The 22,604-nt window shown below is 42.2% G+C and overlaps 1 protein-coding gene across 5 annotated transcripts in view; it reads left to right on the forward strand.

Annotated features, from left to right (window-relative positions):
• LOC139376318 (zinc finger protein 512B-like) overlaps positions 1 to 22,604 on the forward strand; it is a 75,982-nt gene that overhangs the window by 28,331 nt on the left and 25,047 nt on the right. For all 5 annotated transcript variants that reach the window (XR_011627902.1, XM_071118708.1, XM_071118710.1 and 2 more), the window contains exons 2-8: positions 6,839 to 6,912; positions 7,001 to 7,129; positions 7,313 to 7,473; positions 7,560 to 7,807; positions 19,118 to 19,189; positions 20,306 to 20,437; positions 20,703 to 20,821. Coding sequence is in view for 4 of the 5 variants with exons in the window: in XM_071118708.1 (XP_070974809.1) it covers positions 6,839 to 6,912; positions 7,001 to 7,129; positions 7,313 to 7,473; positions 7,560 to 7,807; positions 19,118 to 19,189; positions 20,306 to 20,437; positions 20,703 to 20,821 (935 nt within the window). In the remaining variant the exon portion in view is untranslated. The remainder of the gene's footprint in view (positions 1 to 6,838; positions 6,913 to 7,000; positions 7,130 to 7,312; positions 7,474 to 7,559; positions 7,808 to 19,117; positions 19,190 to 20,305; positions 20,438 to 20,702; positions 20,822 to 22,604) is intronic.

Raw genomic sequence — 22,604 nt, forward strand, 5'->3', positions numbered from 1 at the left:
CTTGATCCTAATGTATGTAATGAATAATAACCTGAACAACAGCTAGTTAAAGCCTTTTAGTCTTGATCCTAATGTATGTAATGAATAATAACCTGAACAACAGCTAGTTAAAGCCTTTTAGTCTTGATTCTAATGTATGTAATGAATAATAACCTGAACAACAGCTAGTTAAAGCCATTTAGTCTTGATCCTAATGTATGTAATGAATAATAACCTGAACAGCAGCTAGTTAAAGCATTTTAGTCTTGCTCCTAATAATGTAGTAGACCTACTTGGTAAACTGTCTAGGAATTCATCTCTCTCAGAGCAATGTGGGGTTTATTTTGCTTCAACAGCTCCTATGTGGTGTCCACAAAACACTGTAGGCTGATAGAATCAACAGAACTTAGATAGAAAAGGTTTATCTTTCATAACTGTAGAATGATGTGCTCTAGAATCAATGTCCTAAGAGCCCATTCAGAATGCACAATTACACAGCAGAAATCATTGAGTATTGGGTTTTCTGTTGATTCTGCCGTTTTTAGTGTGACATACCTTCTTTGGTAACAAGATACCCCCACAACTGAGCTTGGCTATTTGTGGATTCTTGGCTCAAATAGAATGCTTTGTAATGAACTTTGTGCTATCGAATGGAGAAGTAGTGTGTGTGTGTGTGTGTGTGTGTGTGTGTGAGAGAGTGTGTGTGAGAGTGAGAGTGAGAGAAAGAGGGCCTTCAGCCAGAGTGGAAAAGTGAATGTTTCTGGGCTACCTGAAGTGACTGTCTGAGCAGCTGTAATGTTAGTGTGTTCCTACTGTCTGAAAACAGGCCAGGGAGCGACAGATGTCAGAGAGAAAAAAGGAGAGAGAGAGATAAAAGAGGGGGAGAGAGCAGGAGAGACGGGGAAGAGGTGGGAGACAGACAGAGAGGATTGTTATAATATGTCAGAGGGAAAAGGAAGGAGATGGGGAAAGAGAGGATCAAGAGACTAGGCAGGTTTCCATGACCCAGGTTTATTCGACAGAAAATCCTAGCAACGCGTGTAATGGAAACGGCAGATATAGGAGACGTTTTCTAAAGATCACATTTTTATCCGTTGGACAGGATTTTTCTTTTGTCCAACTTTCTTTATTGCGACAAATGATGACGATAAACTGTGTTCTGTCCATGCTGGCTTTCTAAATGTTGACGACCAGGAACATTTACCGGAGGAGCTGATGGAAACAGCTCTAGTGACAGGACGGTTGCTAGAAGAGAAAGAAAGAGGAAGTGAAGTGTATAGAAAGAAAAGGTGTGAAGAATTGGTGTCCAGCTGGAGAGAGAGTGAGAAGACAACTGTTAGGCCCAGCTGTTCCACACAGCCTCGTCACTATGAGGCTAGAATGACTGACTGTACTGTGTGAAACAGTAGATCCACATATGATTATAATGTACCGTACTGTATGTACATGCATCAGTCGCAGATATGCTCTTTGCTGGGCTTGGGAGTGAGCCATTTGTTCTAAACTGTCTGAGTGTCTGTTTACAAACTTCTGAGTCCAGACAGACAAAGGCTCCTATGTGTCAAAGGGAAAACAAGGGGTTGCTTTCTGTTATAGCAGTGTTGCTGTGGTGTGTGTATTTCCTAGTCGCTGTGTTTTTAACTATTTATTGCACCGTAACAAGTCAAATCAGACAGCTGTGTGTGTGTGTGCTCAGGGAAAGTGGTAGCAGGCGGCGTAACTAGGGACACATGGGTTAATTGAGATCATAAGGCAGCTGGCAATGCTCCTGGGGCCTGACTCCTTTTTTCTCCTCCACACCAATGTTGTCTTCTCTCATCTCCCCTCCTCCTCTCTGTTCATACCTTCCCTTTTCTTTCTCCTCACTTCCTCTATCCTCTCTTCTCTCATCTCCCCTCCTCCTCTCTGTTCATACCTTCCCTTTTCTTTTCTCCTCACTTCTCTTCTATCCTCTCTTCTCTCATCTCCTCTCTGTTCATACCTTCCCTTTTCTTTTCTCCTCACTTCTCTTCTATCCTCTCTTCTCTCATCTCCCCTCCTCCTCTCTGTTCATACCTTCCCTTTTCTTTTCTCCTCACTTCTCTTCTATCCTCTCTTCTCTCTCCAGAGATGTTGAGCAATGTGCAGCTGCAGCCTTAGACAGCTGGGAGGGTAGTGTGTGTCTGGTGTGTGAAAGTAGGCATTGTGTTTTGACGAAGATGGTGAGTGTGTGTGTATGAGTGTGTTTGTATGTCAGTGTGTGTGTGTTTTAGCTCTGTTTGTGTGTGTGTGTGTGTGTGTGTGTGTGGGGGGGAGGGAGGGAGGGGGGTTTCATCAGGAAATGGTGGTAGGTAGTAGCTAAGAGAGGTGGGTCTTATTCCCATAGCAACAGGAACATCTCTTACCCAATAATGAAATTCATTAATTATAACATTTTTTTTAAGAGGCCTTTATTTTCCAAGACAGCAATTAAAATGCTCAATTTCCTCCCAGCTCAAGAGCTGCACCGTTTGAATGAATCACCTCTCCTGCTGCAACACACACCCTTTCCACTGTTTATGTGAGGTGGGTGTGCGTGAATGGGTGTGTATGTAGCATATTAGTGAGAGGGTGCCTGTGTGTGAATGGGTGTGTATGTAGCATATTAGTGAGAGGGTGCCTGTGTGTGCAAACAGTATTCGACAGCAATAGTTGAGAGAGCTAATGGGCAAATGTTTTTGCACAAAGAATATCATCAGTTTTTCTGCATCATTACCATCAGTACCCAATCAAAGCTGACATGTTTATCCTCCTTGTGTTTACTGAGAGGAAAATCCCTGTGCTGTCAAGTGGTGTTTCAGTGTAAATAATAATCACATGAACTCAAATCAGTTCAACTGAAATCCTCTAACCCTGTTTCATCTCATTCTCTTCAGTTAAAGACTCAATCATGGACACTCTTACTGACAGTTGTGGCTGCTTCTTGTGATGTATTGTGTTGTCTACCTTCTTGCCCTTTGTGCTGTTGTCTGTGCCCAATAATATTTGTACCATGTTGTGTTGCTATTTTTAATCCCTGCAACCATCACCTTTTGCCTTTTGGTAGGCCGTCATTGTAAATAATAATTTGTTCCTAACTGACTTGCCTAGTTAAATAAAAAATCTTCTGTAATGCTTTCAGACAGAAAATGGCCCAGATCTAGATGTGAGCTCTGCGTTCATAGTACAGTCAAGGAAATCTTCTGTAATCCTTTCAGACAGAAAATGGCCCAGATCTAGATGTGAGCTCTCTGTTCATAGTACAGTCAAGGGCTGTTATTTGATTCAGGACTGTCAAGCTAGTGGACGTTGAGTAGGTGACTGTAGGGCTGGGTGGTATACCGTATTTTACTATATACCGGTAGTGATGCACGGACCGGTTTGGGTTTTTACTTTACCTTCTATAACGGTATTTGAATGTTTGGTTTGTTAAATGTGATACGCTGTGTGTAACGTCCATCTTTATAGTTAACTCTGCTACTTGAGTCATCCCTCTCCTCTGTCTCTCTCTCTCTCTCTCTCCACGGCGCTTTCCACACAGACCTAGTCCCACCCCGTCACTCAAGGAGTGCATTTGTTGTTGCTTGTCCACGAGATACTTGTGATCAGTCTGCATGGTCAATGCAGCACATGGAGACACTTGTGATCAGTCTGCATGGTCAACGCAGCACATGGAGACACTTGTGATCAGTCTGCATGGTCAATGCAGCACATGGAGACACTTGTGATCAACATTGATCAACAATGTTGATGACAACGATGTTTCCACTTTGATCTTAATATAAATCCACTTGCGTTCTATAATTACAATATTAGTTTGTGTTTCTTACATCTGCAAACAGCTAGTTTGTAATTTCTTAGCAAGTTAAGCTACATCGTGTTAGCCACTAATGCTAATCACTAGTTAGCTGGCTAGCAAACGTAGCTAGTTAATACAACCTGATACCAGTACTGGCAGAGGCCTAAATCAGCATGTTGTTTGTGCAACAGTATCTTCTATATTAAAGAGGAATAGGCGAGGCATGAATATGTTGGCTACATTAATAAAGATTTAATGTAGCCAAAAACTGTAGGGTCCCCCTAGGAAACACTGAACATCACTTTGGTTCCTACCCTATCACAATAACTTGTCCATGGCGTTTTCATTCGTTGTCATGCCAAACAACACTGTGTTCAAAGTGTCCACTATTATATTCTAACTATAGAATTATAATAAACATATTTACATGATTCCTAAAGGTCACAAGTGTTTTGATCTAAATCGCAATTGCAACATTTGTTTAAAAATAAAGCCTAGTATTTTTGCCCATAACGTGGCAGTGTGGAAATTATCTCAAATGAGGGCAGGAAATGCAGGAAATTATTTTAGGTTGAAGTTGAACAGTATAAACCAATCAGAATGGAGAAAGACCCATTTTGAAATCATTTAGAATATATGTGTTTCCACCCTAGGGTCACACACAAATCATAAAGCACATGTATAATTGTATTATTCAAAATGTGAAAAGGTGACTGGATGTAATTGTCAGGATCTTTAGACTGGAACTAGCCTGGGACATGGTTGGATGGACAAAGTAGGACAGGCGAGTCTCCCATTCTCCATCCTCTCTTCCTTTTCCTCTACATCCTCCCCTCTGTCTCTTTCCTCACCTCCTCTACACTCTTCCCCGTCTGAATGGTGGTGTATCTGTTAGAGTGCATTGTGTAGGTCTCCCCCTTTGACCCCATCCTCCCCCATCCCGCTCACCTCATACTATAGTGTAGCATAATGGAGTGTAAGGAGGGCTGATAGAGCAGAGATGGAACTGTGGTGGCGAAAAGGAGAGACGTAATGAACCTGCCTTCCCTCCTTACCTAGGCAGAGGGGGACGAGAGGGAGAGAGAAGGAATGAGAGGTAAAGAGAGAGTGTCGGGAGTGGGAAAAGAGAAGGAATGAGAGGTAAAGAGAGAGTGTCGGGAGTGGGAAAGGAGAAGGAGAGCGAAGGAATGAGAGGTAAAGAGAGAGTGTCAGGAGTGGGAAAAGAGAAGGAATGAGTGGTAAAGAGAGTGTCGAGAGTGGGAAAAGAGAAGGAATGAGAGGTAAAGAGAGAGTGTCAGGAGTGGGAAAAGAGAAGGAATGAGAGGTAAAGAGAGCGTGTCAGGAGTGGGAAAGGAGAAGGAGAGAGAAGGAATGAGAGGTAAAGAGAGAGTGTCGGGAGTGGGAAAAGAGAAGGAGAGAGGAATGAGAGGTAAAGAGAGTGTCGGGAGTGAGGAGAGAGAAGGAATGAGAGGTAAAGAGAGTGTCGGGAGTGGGAAAAGAGAAGGAGAGAGAAGGAATGAGAGGTAAAGAGAGAGTGTCGGGAGTGGGAAAAGAGAAGGAGAGAGGTAAAGAGAGTGTCGGGAGTGAGGAGAGAGAAGGAATGAGAGGTAAAGAGAGTGTCGGGAGTGGGAAAAGAGAAGGAGAGAGAAGGAATGAGAGGTAAAGAGAGAGTGTCGGGAGTGGGAAAAGAGAAGGAATGAGAGGTAAAGAGAGCGTGTCGGGAGTGGGAAAAGAGAAGGAATGAGAGGTAAAGAGAGTGTCGGGAGTGGGAAAAGAGAAGGAGCGAGAAGGAATGAGAGGTAAAGAGAGTGTCGGGAGTGGGAAAAGAGAAGGAGAGAGAAGGAATGAGAGGTAAAGAGAGAGTGTCGGGAGTGGGAAAAGAGAAGGAGAGAGAAGGAATGAGAGGTAAAGAGAGAGTGTCGGGAGTGGGAAAAGAGAGATGAGGAGAAAGTGATGTTAGCGGTATATGTCGAGAGAGAGAATCCTCTATGTTCTTTGTCAGAGGTTGTGGTGATGTATAGGGGATTTATTTGGCTCATCAAATGGCCTTTACACACACACTCACACGCTGTTGCACTCACACACTGACACGCATGTATACGCACACACACTCACACAGCTAAACAGTCTTAATCCTGCTGCCATAGCTGCACCTACACTGTTTATTGTATATTGACTTGACTATTGCTCTGTTGCTAAGTAGGTATTTTCCAAGCATGTGAAAATTAATCTGTGCCCCTGTGACCAAGACTATGAAGTAGGGCTGAGAATGGCCAGGGACTTTCAGAAATTTGGGGTCACTTAGAAATGTCCTTGTTTTTGAAAGAAAAGCACATTTTTTGTCCATTAAAATAACATCAAATTGGTCAGAAATACAGTGTAGACATTGTTAATGTTGTAAATGACTATTGTAACTGGAAAAGGCAGATTTTGTATGGAATATCTACATAGGCGTACAGAGGCCCATTATCAAAAACCATCACTCCTGTGTTCCAATGACACGTTGTGTTAGCTAATCCAAGTGTATCATGTTAAAAGGCTAATTGATCATTAGAAAACCCGTTTGCATTTATGTTAGCACAGCTTGTCCTGATTAAAGAAGCATTAAAGAAGCAATAAAACTGGCATTCTTTAGACTAGTTGAGTATCTGGAGCATCAGATTAGAGTGTTAGAAGGTCAAAATGGCCAGAAACAAATAACTTTCTTCTGAAACTCGTCAGTCAAACTGGCTCTAACCAGAATATAAAGAGGAGTGGGAGGTCCCAGTGCACAACTGAGTTATTTTAATGGACCAGAAAATGTGTTTTTCTTTCTAAAACAAGTACATTTCTAAGTGACCCCAAACTTCTGAACATGGAGTGCAACTGGATCGATTTTCCACCAATCACTACTATCAAGTGTTTTCCATCTATGGTTTGTTCTACAGTAATTGGTACAAAAACATACATTTTTCTGAGGGGGGGGGTTCTATGCCTGTGAAAGGAGGGAGCTGTGTGGGTTGTGAATTAAACCAATGATACAGTAAATAGTTATCTGACTAAACCCTGTTATCTCTCTCTCAGGTACACCCTGTAGTGAAAGAGGGGAGGGAAAGAAGAAGGGGCGTCCTGAAGAGCAGGAGCTCAGGAGTATCCCTGTAAGTATCTACTATCCCTTCCAATCCCTACTTCCTATGTAGGAGTGTGTGAAAGGCATGTGTATATCATCTAGCTCCCTCTCTGCAGGCTAACATGATGGTCCAGTGGAAGGAGGAGTTTAAGAAGAGGTCCAGGGTAACGTGTCCTGGCTCAGGCTGCTGGTTAGAGTTCCCCAGCATCTACGGTCTCAAATACCACTACCAACGCTGCCAGGGGGTAAGACACCACATCATCTCTCTCCTCGCCCACATCGTCCCTCCTCACCCCCTTCGTCTTTTCCATCTGTCCCCCACTATCTCTGATATATTTATTGCACCTGTTGAATTAGATTTTGTACTTTAGATGCATCAATATCTTTCTCCATTTGACCTCCTCCCTCTTTCTTCCTATGTCTCTCAGGTGACCCTAGCAGAGAGGTTGAGTCATGGCTGTCCGGACTGTAAGGCGGTGTTTGCCACTAAGGTCAGCCTCCAAAAGCACAAGCTGTGGAACCACCCCATCGAGACCAAGGCTGAGCCCAAACTACACAAGACCCCTGTGAAGGGGACCGCCAGGAAAAGGTGACATGAGTCAGGGATTTTCACCGCAAGACATACAGCTTACCTACATACTGATTAGATTGTACCAATGTGTCTTCTCTGTCCAGGCCTATGGAGAACACACCACTGTCGCCTGTGTTCTTCAAAGTCAAAAAGACCCAGGAGGTGTCTAGTCCCTCCCAGAACGGGGAGTGTGCCCCCCAGAGGGGAGAGAGGAAACAGCACCCACACCCCCAGCCCCCTCAGCAGCAGGCTGACACCTCCCCCAACACCTCGGAGGGCAGCGAGAGCGAAGATGAGGGGAGCAGTCTACTCCCACCATACCCCAATGAAGACCATGAGAGGACAAGGCACAGTAAGATTCAAATATGTTGATGAATAGGATCTTTTTGTTAGAGCCCGACCGATCTTATCAGCCAATATTAGCCTTCCACAGAAATATCAGTCTTTATTCCACAGATATATATATATATATATATATATATATATATATATATATATATATATATATATATATATATATATGGCATAATACGCAAATAAACAAAGTCAAAGATGGCCCAGAAAATATCAACTTTGCTTGGTCACTTTTCAGCATATTACAAATGTGCTTGTTACAGTGTCTACAAGAACTGGAGCACATGACTTGACAAGTTGTTTACAGTTTTTGACCAATCACAAAGGAAATAAAAATGTTATCACCTCACAGATCATCAGCTGACTACAAGTCTACTGCCTAGCCTAACTCTAGTGTGAAAGCTGAACAGGGTTGCCAGAAATGGTTGAAACTATTTTAGTGGGGTTTGTGAGGGTGTAGGGTTTTCAGGTGCATGGGGGGTGGAAATGGGGGAAGGTATCGTTGAGGGTTATGATAGAGGAAATATTACTATGGGGGATTTACCAGTAAATGGGGGGCAAACACAGGAGAATAAGTTTATAAGATTAATAAAAATGTAACCCCTGGGCTCCATTTCTGAAATAAAACAAAAAGAGGGCATCTTTGAGAAGCATTTGGTAGACTTCCATATTGGCATTACCAGAGAATTTAAATCCTTTTTTGTAATAACATAGTATATGGGATTGATTTTAATAAATTTGGCTGAATTAATTTGATTAATATTATGGTGTTTCTATTCTGAGAACGGATGGATGTAATGGAAAATATGGCGCTGTACAACGTAACGGTGTGCTCTTAAATTAAATATGTATTGGCTGAGCTCATAAGATAAGAGTAGGGCTGGGCGATATGGCCAAAACATTATATCACAGTATTTAAAAAAAAAAAAAGTTGTGAGTAGTGAGTGATCCTATTGTGCTTTATGAGTAGTGATGTGATCCTAGGGTGCTTTATGAGTAGTGAGTGATCCTAGGGTGCTTTATGAGTAGTGATGTGATTCTAGGGTGCTTTATGAGTAGTGAGCGACCCTATGGTGCTTTATGAGTAGTGAGTGACCCTAGGGTGCTTTATGAGTAGTGAGTGACCCTAGGGTGCTTTATGAGTAGTGAGTGATCCGAGGGTGCTTTATGAGTAGTGAGTGATCCGAGGGTGCTTTATGAGTAGTGAGTGATCTGAGGGTGCTTTATGAGTAGTGAGTGATCCTAGGGTGCTTTATGAGTAGTGAGTGATCCTAGGGTGCTTTATGAGTAGTGAGTGATCCTAGGGTGCTTTATGAGTAGTGAGTGATCCTAGGGTGGCAACACATACACTCTAAGTGATTTTGCCAATTTAAGTCTTTCTCCATTCTTATTATTTTCTACTGTTCAATTCAACTTCAACCAAAACAAATGTCAGCACTTTTATCATGTCTGCATTTCATGCACTCAATTGCAGAGGTGGAAAAAGTACCCACTTGTCATACTTGATTAAAATTAAAGATACCTTAATAGAAAATGACTAGTAAAAGTAAAAGTTAACCAGTAAAATACTACTTGTGTAAAAGTATTTGGTTTTAAATATACTTCCGTATCAAAAGTAAATCATAAAACATACTTAAGTATCAAAAGTAGAAGTATACATAATTTCAAATTCCTTACATTAAGCAAATCAAATGGCACCATTTTCTTTTCTTTTTTTTACGGATAGCCAGGAGCACACTCCCACACGCAGACATAATTCACAAAATAAATATTTGTGTTTAGTGAGTCCTCCAGATCAGAGGCAGCAGATGACCAGGGATGTTCTCTTGACAAGTGCGTGAATTGGACCGTTTTCCTTTCCTGCTAAGCATTCAAAATGTAATGAGTACTTTTAGGTGTCAGGGAACATGCAGCGGAGTAAAAAGTACAGTATTTTCTTTAGAAATGTGGTGAAGTAAAAATAAAAGTTGTCAATAATAAAAATAGTAAAGTACAGGTAACAAAAAAATTACTGAAGTAGTACTTGAAAGTATTTTTACTTAAGCACTTTACACCACTGCTCAATTGAGAACTTCCACACTGCCACGTAGGGCTGGACGATGTGGGCAAATAATCTAGGACTTTTAACAAAATGTTGCAATTGCAATTTGACTTGCGAATTTGAGCAAAACTGTTGGAATCATGGAAATAGTATAACTATTCTACTTCAATATTTAGAATATAATAGTAGGAACTTTAAATGCAGTGTTGTTTGACATGACAACGAATTAAAATGCCAGGGAGAAGTTATTGTGACAGGGTAGGAACTAAAGTGTTGATATGTGTTTCCTAGTAGACCCTATAAGCTTTGGCTACGTTGCGTGTTTTCTCTTAGCTACTTCATGTAGCTAACATAGTCTTGCTTTGCATATTCCTCTTTGATTTAGAATATACTGTTGCACAAACAACATGCTGATTTAGTTCTACACCAACACTGGTATTATCAGGCTGTATTAGCTAACTATGTTTGCTCTTACTCAGTACATTTATTAGCTAGCTAGCTATTTATTAGCATTATCGGCTAACAATTAGCATATCACATGTTTTAGGGCAACTTGCTAAGAAAAGACAAAATAGCTGTTTGCTGATGTGAGAAACACAAACTACTAGTGTCATTACAGAACGCTAGTGGATTTATATTTTTATTTTTATTTATTTTACCTTTATTTAACCAGGTAGGCAAGTTGAGAACAAGTTCTCATTTACAATTGCGACCTGGCCAAGATAAAGCAAAGCAGTTCGACAGATACAACAACACAGAGTTACACATGGAGTAAAACAAACATACAGTCAATAATAACGTATAAACAAGTCTATATACAATGTGAGCAAATGAGGTGAGAAGGGAGGTAAAGGCAAAAAAGGCCTTGGTGGCAAGGTAAATGCAATATAGCAAATAAAACACTGGAATGGTAGTTTTGCAATGGAAGAATGTGCAAAGTAGAAATAAAAATAATGGGGTGCAAAGGAGCAAAATAAATAAATAAATTAAATACAGTTGGGAAAGAGGTAGTTGATAGGGCTAAATTATAGGTGGGCTATGTACAGGTGCAGTAATCTGTGAGCTGCTCTGACAGTTGGTGCTTAAAGCTAGTGAGGGAGATAAGTGTTTCCAGTTTCAGAGATTTTTGTAGTTCGTTCCAGTCATTGGCAGCAGAGAACTGGAAAGAGAGGCGGCCAAAGAAAGAATTGGTTTTGGGGGTGACTAGAGAGATATACCTGCTGGAGCGTGTGCTACAGGTGGGAGATGCTATGGTGACCAGCGAGCTGAGATAAGGGGGGACTTTACCTAGCAGGGTCTTGTAGATGACATGGAGCCAGTGGGTTTGGCGACGAGTATGAAGCGAGGGCCAGCCAACGAGAGCGTACAGGTCGCAATGGTGGGTAGTATATGGGGCTTTGGTGACAAAACGGATTGCACTGTGATAGACTGCATCCAATTTGTTGAGTAGGGTATTGGAGGCTATTTTGTAAATTACATCGCCAAAGTCGAGGATTGGTAGGATGGTCAGTTTTACAAGGGTATGTTTGGCAGCATGAGTGAAGGATGCTTTGTTGCGAAATAGGAAGCCAATTCTAGATTTAACTTTGGATTGGAGATGTTTGATATGGGTCTGGAAGGAGAGTTTACAGTCTAACCAGACACCTAAGTATTTGTAGTTGTCCACGTATTCTAAGTCAGAGCCGTCCAGAGTAGTGATGTTGGACAGGCGGGTAGGTGCAGGTAGCGATCGGTTGAAGAGCATGCATTTAGTTTTACTTGTATTTAAGAGCAATTGGAGGCCACGGAAGGAGAGTTGTATGGCATTGAAGCTTGCCTGGAGGGTTGTTAACACAGTGTCCAAAGAAGGGCCGGAAGTATACAGAATGGTGTCGTCTGCGTAGAGGTGGATCAGAGACTCACCAGCAGCAAGAGCGACCTCATTGATGTATACAGAGAAGAGAGTCGGTCCAAGAATTGAACCCTGTGGCACCCCCATAGAGACTGCCAGAGGTCCGGACAACAGACCCTCCGATTTGACACACTGAACTCTATCAGAGAAGTAGTTGGTGAACCAGGCGAGGCAATCATTTGAGAAACCAAGGCTGTTGAGTCTGCCGATGAGGGTGTGGTGATTGACAGAGTCGAAAGCCTTGGCCAGATCAATGAATACGGCTGCACAGTAATGTTTCTTATCGATGGCGGTTAAGATATCGTTTAGGACCTTGAGCGTGGCTGAGGTGCACCCATGACCAGCTCTGAAACCAGATTGCATAGCAGAGAAGGTATGGTGAGATTCAAAATGGTCGGTAATCTGTTTGTTGACTTGGCTTTCGAAGACCTTAGAAAGGCATGGTAGGATAGATATAGGTCTGTAGCAGTTTGGGTCAAGAGTGTCCCCCCCTTTGAAGAGGGGGATGACCGCAGCTGCTTTCCAATCTATGGGAATCTCAGACGACACGAAAGAGAGGTTGAACAGGCTAGTAATAGGGGTGGCAACAATTTCGGCAGATAATTTTAGAAAGAAAGGGTCCAGATTGTCTAGCCCGGCTGATTTGTAGGGGTCCAGATTTTGCAGCTCTTTCAGAACATCAGCTGAATGGATTTGGGAGAAGAAGAAATGGGAAGGCTTGGGCGAGTTGCTGTTGGGGGTGCAGTGCTGTTGACAGGGGTAGGAGTAGCCAGGTGGAAAGCATGGCCAGCAGTAGAAAAATGCTTATTGAAATTTTCAATTATGGTGGATTTATCAGTGGTGACAGTGTTTCCTATCTTCAGTGCAGTGGGCAGCTGGGAGGAGGTGTTCTTATTCTCCATGGACTTTACAGTGTCCCAGAACTTTTTTGAGTTAGTGTTGCAAGAAGCAAATTTCTGCTTGAAAAAGCTAGCCTTGGCTTTTCTAACTGCCTGTGTATAATGGTTTCTAGCTTCCCTGAACAGCTGCATATCACGGGGGCTGTTCGATGCTAATGCAGAACGCCATAGGATGTTTTTGTGTTGGTTAAGGGCAGTCAGGTCTGGGGAGAACCAAGGGCTATATCTGTTCCTGGTTCTAAATTTCTTGAATGGGGCATGTTTATTTAAGATGGTTAGGAAGGCATTTTTAAAAAATATCCAGGCATCCTCTACTGACGGGATGAGGTCAATATCCTTCCAGGATACCCCGGCCAGGTCGATTAGAAAGGCCTGCTCGCTGAAGTGTTTCAGGGAGCGTTTTACAGTGATGAGAGGAGGTCGTTTGACCGCTGACCCATTACGGATGCAGGCAATGAGGCAGTGATCGCTGAGATCTTGGTTGAAGACAGCAGAGGTGTATTTAGAGGGGAAGTTGGTTAGGATGATATCTATGAGGGTGCCCGTGTTTAAGGCTTTGGGGAGGTACCTGGTAGGTTCATTGATAATTTGTGTGAGATTGAGGGCATCAAGTTTAGATTGTAGGATGGCTGGGGTGTTAAGCATGTTCCAGTTTAGGTCGCCTAGCAGCACGAGCTCTGAAGATAGATGGGGGGCAATCAGTTCACATATGGTGTCCAGAGCACAGCTGGGGGCAGAGGGTGGTCTATAGCAGGCGGCAACGGTGAGAGACTTGTTTTTAGAGAGGTGGATTTTTAAAAGTAGAAGTTCAAATTGTTTGGGTACAGACCTGGATAGTAGGACAGAACTCTGCAGGCTATCTTTGCAGTAGATTGCAACACCGCCCCCTTTGGCAGTTCTATCTTGTCTGAAAATGTTGTAGTTTGGAATTAAAATGTCTGAATTTTTGGTGGTCTTCCTAAGCCAGGATTCAGACACAGCTAGAACATCCGGGTTGGCAGAGTGTGCTAAAGCAGTGAATAGAACAAACTTAGGGAGGAGGCTTCTAATGTTAATATGCATGAAACCAAGGCTATTACGGTTACAGAAGTCGTCAAAAGAGAGCGCCTGGGGAATAGGAGTGGAGCTAGGCACTGCAGGGCCTGGATTCACCTCTACATCGCCAGAGGAACATAGGAGGAGTAGAATAAGGGTGCGGCTAAAAGCAATAAGAATTGGTCGTCTAGAACGTCTGGAACAGAGAGTAAAAGGAGGTTTCTGGAGGCGATAAAATAGCATCAAGGTATAATGTACAGACAAAGGTAAGGTAGGATGTGAATACAGTGGAGGTAAACCTAGGTATTGAGTGGTGAAGAGAGAGATATTGTCTCTAGAAACATCATTGAAACCAGGAGATGTCATTGCATGTGTGGGTGGTGGAACTAATAGGTTGGATAAGGTATCGTGAGCAGGACTAGAGGCTCTACAGTGAAATAAGCCAATAAACACTAACCAGAACAGCAATGGACAAGACATATTGACATTAAGGAGAGGCATGCTTAGTCGAGTGATCAAAAGGGTCCAGTGAGTGGAGAGGTTGGTTGAGGGTCACGGCGATTTAGACAGCTAGTCAGGCCAACCGGTAGCAAGCTAGCATAGGATGGAGTCTGTTGTTAGCCACCTCTTGCGTTCGGTCAGTAGATTAGTGGGGTTCCGTGTGGTAGAGGGGATTAATCCAAATCACACAACAACAACAAAAATAAGAACAATAGATATAGTTATAGAGGCCCGAGAAGAAAACATAATAATAATAAAAATAAATAAATTGTCCGATTGTCTATTCAGATAGCAGCCGGTAAGACAGCTAACGGTTAGCGGGCCGCAGATGGGCGTTCAGGTAACGTCGCGACAGAGGAGCCAGCCGGATCTCATTCAGGTAGATAACGTCGGCAGTCCAGTTGTGAAGGCCCGGTGGGGCTCCGCGTAGGCAGTGAAACGGGTCCAGATAGGTGACTGCAGCCCAGGAGTGAATGGTGGAACTCAGGAGTGATTGACGGAGCTGGCTAGCACCGGAACAATCGATGTTTGCTCCGGAATCGACGAAAGCCGACTGTCACACGGATAGCAGCTAGCTAGCTGTGAGATCCGGGTATGAATGTCCAGAGAGCAGTTGAAATCCAGGGACATGGAGAGAAAATTGGTCCGGTATGTTCCGTTCAGAGCCGCGCTGCGCCGTACAAAACTGGCGATAGATTTTCGATGGATTTTCGAGCTAAAGGATAGCTGATGACCACAAACCGTGGTTAGCTGAATACTAACGATTTGCCAGTAAAGAAGCTAACTAGCTTCTGATTAGCTTCTGGATTAGCTTCTGGGCTAGCTCCTGGCTAGCTTCTGGCTAGTTTCTGGCTAGCTTCTTGGAGTTTCTGGCTAGCTTCTTGGAGGATTACAGATCTGAGGTAAATAATACTTTTTTATAAATATAAATTGGTGAGGCTGGTTGCAGGAGAGTGTTTAGAAGATGAGTTGATGGAAAATAAAAATAAAATGTATGTGAAAAAAGTTGTAAATATATATATATACAGGACACGACAAGACGAGGACAAAAGACGTCTGAACTGCTATGCGATCTTGGAGGACAATATTAAGAAGCAACGTGGAAACATCATTGTTGTCATCAACATTGTTGCATGTGCTGCATTGCCCATGCAGACTGAATGCAAGTGTCTCCTGGTTGAGTAACGTCAAATGCGCTCCTTGAGTGACAGGGGGTGGGACTAAGTCTGTGTGGAAAGCGGCATAGAGAGAGAGAGCGGAGAGAGATGACTCAAGTAGTGAAGTAAACTATAAAAATGTACATTACACACGCCGTTAATAAACCGAACATTCAAATACCAGTATAGAAGGTAAAGTAAAAACCCAAACCGGTCCCTGCATCAATACCGGTATATCATAAAATACGGTAAAACACCCAGCCGTAATTCAGAGCATTGTCAGTTTTTAAATTCAGACCGTTTCGCTCTCGAAGCGCACACTAGACGTTCGGGCTGAGGAGTAGGGTTGATTTGAACGTTCTGGCCTTACAACTGCAGTCAAGCACCCAATCTAGTGTTGGCTAGCTTGCTAGATACTTCCAGACACAAATGAGACCACTGTGACCATTTTACTCACCCTAGCAGAGCAGTTTAGGCAGTTTTCGTGTTAACCAGAGCGTTGGTGACTGTGCTGCTGGAAACAATTTAATTACGTGTTTTTGCTGACATTTACTGGCACAGGTCATATTCAACAGGTGTTGAGTGCTGGTAAATTCATTATTCTGTGCTCTGGTACACTCAGCCTAGAATGCTCTGAAATCGGAGTAGCCAGAGCGAATTTACGAAAGTGCCCAAATGTCCATTGAGAACGCACAACGAGTATACCATTTAGCTAAGCTAAGAATGATGGGAATTATCAAGTCAATAAACGTTGGGTAGTTAGATAGCCTATTGTTAATATACTGGAAAGTTTGATATATAATTACTAATGTTAGGTAGCTAACATACCGGTACATAAAAAATCAACAACAACAAAAAATCCAATGTTATTTGTCACAAACACATGGTTAGCAGATGTTAATGCGAGTGTAGCGAAATACTTGTGCTTCTAGTTCCAACAATGCAGTAGTAACCAACGAGTAATCTAACCTAACAATTCCAAAACTACTACCTTATACACACAAGTGTAAAGGGATGAAGAATACAGTGGGACAAAAAAGTATTTAGTCAGCCACCAATTGTGCAAGTTCACCCACTTAAAAAGATGAGAGAGGCCTGTAATTTTTTATCATAGGTACACTTCAACTATGACAGACAAAATGAGAAGAAAAAAAATCCAGAAAATCACATTGTAGGATTTTTTATTAATTTATTTGCAAATTATGGTGGAAAATAAGTATTTGGTCAATAACAAAAGTTTATCTCAATACTTTGTTATATACCCTTTGTTGGCATTGACAGAGGTCAAAGGTTTTCTGTAAGGTTTTCACACACTGTTGCTGGTATTTTGGCCCATTCCTCCATGCAGATCTCCTCGAGAGCAATGATGTTTTGGGGCTGTTGCCGGGCAACACGGACTTTCAACTCCCTCCAAAGATTTTCTATGGGGTTGAGATCTGGAGACTGGCTAGGCCACTCCAGGACCTTGAAATGCTTCTTACGAAGCCACTCCGTTGCCCGGGTGGTGTGTTTGGGATCATTGTCATGCTGAAAGACCCAGCCATGTTTCATCTTCGATCGTTTTTCAACCAGTCCACAAATTTCTTGTTGATTAACAAACTATAGTTTTGGCAAGTCGGTTAGGACATCTACTTTGTGCATGACACAAGTAATTTTTCCAACAATTGTTTACAGACAGATTATTTAACTTATAATTCACTGTATTACAATTCCAGTGGGTCAGAAGTTTTACATATGTGTATTGACTGTGCCTTTAAACAGCTTGGAAAATTCCAGAAATGATGTCATGGCTTTAGAAGCTTCTGATAGGCTAATTAAAATATGTTGAGTCAACTGGAGGTGTACCTGTGGATGTATTTCAAAGCCTACCATCAAACTCAGTGCCTCTTTTCTTGACATCATGGGAAAATAAACAGAAATAAGCAAAGACCTCAGAAAACAATTGTAGACCTCCAAAAGTATGTTTCATCCTTGGGAGCAATTTCAAAACACCTGAAGGAGCCACATTCATCTGTACAAACAATAGTACGCAAGTATAAACACCATGGGACCACACAGCCGTCATACCGCTCAGGAAGGAGACACGTTCTGTCTCCTAGAGATGAACGTACTTTGGTGCGAAAAGTGCAAATCAATCCCAGAACAACAGCAAAGGACCTTGTGAACATATTGGAGGAAACAGGTACAAAAGTAACTATATCCACAGATAAACGAGTCCTATAATCGACAAAACCTGAAAGGCCGCTCTGCAAGAAGAAACCACTGCTCCAGAACCACCATAAAAAAGCCAGACTACGGTTTGCAACTGCACATGGGGACAAAGATCGTAGTTTTTTGAGAAATGTCCTCTAGTCTGATGAAACAAAAATATAACTGTTTGACTATAATGACCATTGTTATGTTTGGAGGAAAAAGGGGGAGGCTTGCAAGTCGAAGAACACCATCCCAACAGTGAAGCATGGGGGTGGCAGCATCATGGTGTGGGGGTGCTTTGCTGCAGGAGGGACTGGTGCACTTCACAAAATAGACGAAATCATGAGGAAAAAAAATTATGTGGATATATTGAAGCAACATTTCAAGACATGAGTTAAGTTAAAGCTTGGTCGCAAATGGTCTTTCAAATGGACAATGACCCCAAGTATACTTCCAAAGTTTGGCAAAGTGGCTTAAGGACAACAATGTCAAGGTATTGGAGTGGCCATCACAAAGCCCTGACCTCAATCCTATAGAACATTTGTGGGCAGAACTGAAAAAGCGTGTGTGAGCAAGGAGGCCTACAATCCTGACTCAGTTACACCAGCTCTGTCAGGAGGAATGGGCCAAGTTCACCCAATTTATTGTGGAAAGCTTGTGGAAGGCTACCCGTAACGTTTGACCCAAGTTCAACAATTTAAAGGCAATGCTACCAAATACTAATTGGGTGTATGTAAACTTATGACCCACTGGGAATGTGATGAAAGAAATAAAAGCTGAAATAATTCATTCTCTCTATTATTATTCTGACATTTCACATTCTTAAAATAAAGTGGTGATCCTAACTGACCTAAAACAGGGAATATTTACTAGGATTAAATGTCAGGAATTGTGAAAAACTGAGTTGTATTTGGCTAAGGTGTATGTAAACTTCCATCTTCAACTGTAGATGATAATTACAATTATCAATAATACTTTAGATACTCACTACTACTATACGAAGAAAGATTTATAAAGCCTTATATGAAGTAGACATTGCGTTATTGATACAATGAGGGGTGTAGAGAATAGCGTAAAAATGCAACAATCAGATTCTAGAACAGCAGCATAGAATTCTGGTACCGCGTGCAAAAATAACTCACGCTGTATGGGCCGTTATTAATACTTACTCATCAAAAGGTTAACGTTAGCTGGCTAGCTAGCCAGCAAGGTAGTTAGGCTCTATCTATCAAGCCAGCAAGGTAGTTTGCCTAGTTAGCTAGCAATCTGTGCTACTTAAGTGCAAACACTGGACTGGCACCAAAGTGAACACTTATCCTTGATAAAAAAGAATGCTGTTACTGTCCGGCATATCCGCGGGAAGTAGCACCCCCTGATAAATCACAATTAAAAAATATTTATACCTGAATAAAAATATTATGACCCTAGCAAAAAACTTGTCAGCCTCCCTAAAATCGCTATCTGACCCAAAAATCCCATATCGGTCGGGTTCTAGTTTTTGTTGCATTGTGAGGGTGAAGTTAGAAGTTCAGTGGACATGGGGGCCCATGTGTTTGACGGTTTATTGCTCTCTGTTCTCTTCTTGAGCCAGGACGGAAGCAGAAAACTCCTAAGAAGTTCACTGGAGAGCAACCCTCTATCTCAGGGACGTTCGGACTGAAAGGTAGACCCTCAGCTTATCTCTTCTCACAGCTTCTCTCACTCATGCTTGAAGTAAAATTAGGGGGAACTCACTCACCAGACCACTACTGGGTCATTTTGGTTGACTACACTCTTAGATAAAGAGGTGCGATTGATAACCGCAAATGGGTTCTTTGACTGTCCCCATAGGAGAACCCTTTGAAGAACCCTTTTTGGTTCTAGGTATAACCCTTTTTAGTTCCACGTAGAACTCTTTCCACATTGGGTTCTACATGGAACCCAAAATAGTTCTTCCTGGATCCAAAAAGGGTTCTACCCGGAAACAAAAATGGTTATCCTATGGGGACAGCCAAAAACCTTTTGGAACCCTTTTTTTCAAAGAGTGTTGGCATCTGAGAGTTCCCCATCCACTTTGTTTGTCTTAGTGATAGTGGCCCCTCTCTCTCTCTCTGTTAATGTGTTTGAACTGTCGAGGTATTCATATCACGACTCAGTGAGTCTGTCTCATCCTCTCATTCTGACACATTTTCTATCTTAACACCACTTTTCTCTAAGCTCAGTGACTCACACAGCACTGCACATGACTTGACTCTCTTTCTATATGTTTCTCATATCCTCATCTCTCGTTACAACTCTCTCCCTCTTGTTCATTTCTATTGTTCATGAATCAGCATTTCTCCTTATGTACTCCTCTTAGTCAGCATCATCCTCTCTCTCTTTCCCTCCCTCTCTCTATCATTTTACATCCACACTCATTTCCCCCCATGAAATGCAGCTGATAAATAAAGGGTATTACTCTGTCATTCTCCTGGTGTCATACTGGTGTCATACTGCTCAGCCTAACTTAATCTCTCCAGTTCCAGCTTCTATTGAACTTCAACTCTGACTGTAAATGTCATGAGCTCTGATGACCTTTTTCACTTCACTGAACCTGACCCATGTACATATGCACTCATATACACACCACTGGGGGCAAATGGAATGGCATCAGAAACATTGAAACTATGGAAACCATGTGTTTGATGTTGTTGATACCTTTCCACCTATTCTTCTCCAGCCATTACCACGTGCCCGTCCACCCCAATTAAGGTGCCACCAACATCCTTTGGTACACAGTCACACACTCTGTATGTTCCAGGTATGAACAAGGTAGAGGAGAAGTTGAAGGCTGGTCGTGTGAAGAGATTAGAGGGGGGTCTGTTCAGCGAGGAGCTCCAGAGGAAGCACCCTGGTCCAGCCTCCAGGAGAGATCTACCACCCCTCACCTCTGGTACTAATATGGCTGTTCTGGACTACTTGTGAATTTATGTTTTTTGACGAGACAAATTCCATCTCCCAAATGATTCCCTGGTACACACGTGAGACCACTTTGTGTGATACATTTTCACAATATAAAGTATTGATCGATTGGATGATTTTTTTGGTTGATTGTAGGCCGTCATTGTAAATAAGAATTTGTTCTTAACTGACTTGCCTGGTTAAATAGAGGTCACATTGGTTGGTTGATTTATTGATATATCCTCCTGGTACTCCAGCAGAGGCACAGTGGCAGCATGCCATCTCAGAGCGGGGGGAGGTGGTGTGTCCTACCTGCTCCATTGTCACCAGAAAGACCATCTCGGGCCTCAAGAAGCACATGGAGATCTGCCGAAAGGTGAGTCAATCAAAACAGAGGGTGTTTGGACCAGCTATCTAAATACATCTAAACAGTGCCAATCTTTCCCTTTCATTTGAGATTACAGCCTACATATTTACCTTACTGCTTGTAGCAGGATCCACACAATATACTGTCTCTGTTCAACTTCTGAAGTATGAATACATATGACAGAGTTTGATTTGGGGTGAACTGTCTTTAGCCTCCCTCTTCACCATTTATATCCACTCTAGACACAGTGCCACATCTGGCTTTATTTCCTCTATTTAAAGGATTGTGTTTCACACTCACTGTTGAAACTCTTAAACCCCAATATATCAGTTGACACTTGCCCTAAATAATAATAATTTTCTGTATAATATTATACTTGGTACTATGCCACATCTGTTCTGGATTCTAGCCCACTCAAACAATTGTGCTGAATACAAAAACTGACTTGCCCTCTGAGTCAATATCAGTTGCCGTATGTTTTTATAGCAACATCAAGATCAAGGGTGTCAAACTCTTTCCATGAAGGGAAAGAGACCTAGACACTCAGGTGAGGGGAGTTCCTAACTAATCAATGACCTGACTCCATCAATAAAGTACAAGGGAGGTGTGAAAACCTGCAGACACTCGGCCCTTGATGGAGATATTACTGTATCGTATATGTTGCTGTGTATAAGAACAATATATAACGTTTTGATGGTTTATGTATCATTCCAAAATGTTATATACAATTTGTTTCATCTGATATTTGCATTTCTTCATCTGAAATTAATGTTCATGGGTCCCTTTATACAGTTGAAGTCGGAAGTTTACATACACTTAGGTTGGAGTCATTAAAACTCGTTTTTCAACCACTCCACAAGTTTCTTGTTAACAAACTATAGTTTTGGCAAGTCGGTTAGGACATCTACTTTTTGCATGACACAATTCATTTTTCCAACAATTGTTTACAGATTATTTCACTTAGAATTCACTGTATTACAATTCCAGTGGGTCAGAAGTTTACATACACTAAGTTGACTGTGCCTTTAAACAGCTTGGAAAATTCCAGAAAATTATGTCATGGCTTGAGAAGCTTCTGATAGGCTAATTAAAATAATTTGAGTCAATTGGAGGTGTACTTGTGGATGTATTTCAAGGCCTACCTTCAAACTCAGTGCTTCTTTGCTTGACATCATGGGAAATCAAAAGAAATCAGCAAAGACCTCTGAATTTTTTTTGTAGAGCTCCACTAGTCTGGTTCATCCTTGGGAGCAATTTCCAAACGCCTGAAGGTACCATGTTCCATCTGTACAAACAATAGTACGCAAGTATAAACACCATGAGACCACGCAGCCATCATACTGCTCAGGAAGGAGACGCTTTCTGTCTCTTAGAGATGAACGTACTTTGGTGCGAAAAGTGCAAATCAATCCCAGAACAACAGCAAAGGACCTTGTGAAGATGCTTGAGGAAACCGGTACAAAGGTATCTATATCAACAGTAAAACGATTCCTGTATCGACATAACCTATAAGGCCGCTCAGCAAAGAAGATGCCACTGCTCCAAAACCTCCATAAAAAAGTCAGACTACGGTTTGCAACTGCTCATGGGAACAAAGATCGTACTTTTTGGAGAAATGTCCTCTGGTTCGATAAAGACCATTTAAATTTGGAGGAAAAATGGGGAGGCTTGCAAGCCGAAGAACACCGTCCCAAACATGAAGCAAGGGGGTGGCAGCATCATGTTGTGGGGGTGCTTTGCTGCAGGTGGGACTGGTGCACTTCACAAATAGACGGCTTCACGGGGAAGGAAA

This window comes from Oncorhynchus clarkii, chromosome 20 (genome assembly GCF_045791955.1).
Source record: "Oncorhynchus clarkii lewisi isolate Uvic-CL-2024 chromosome 20, UVic_Ocla_1.0, whole genome shotgun sequence".
Lineage (NCBI taxonomy): Eukaryota > Metazoa > Chordata > Actinopteri > Salmoniformes > Salmonidae > Oncorhynchus > Oncorhynchus clarkii.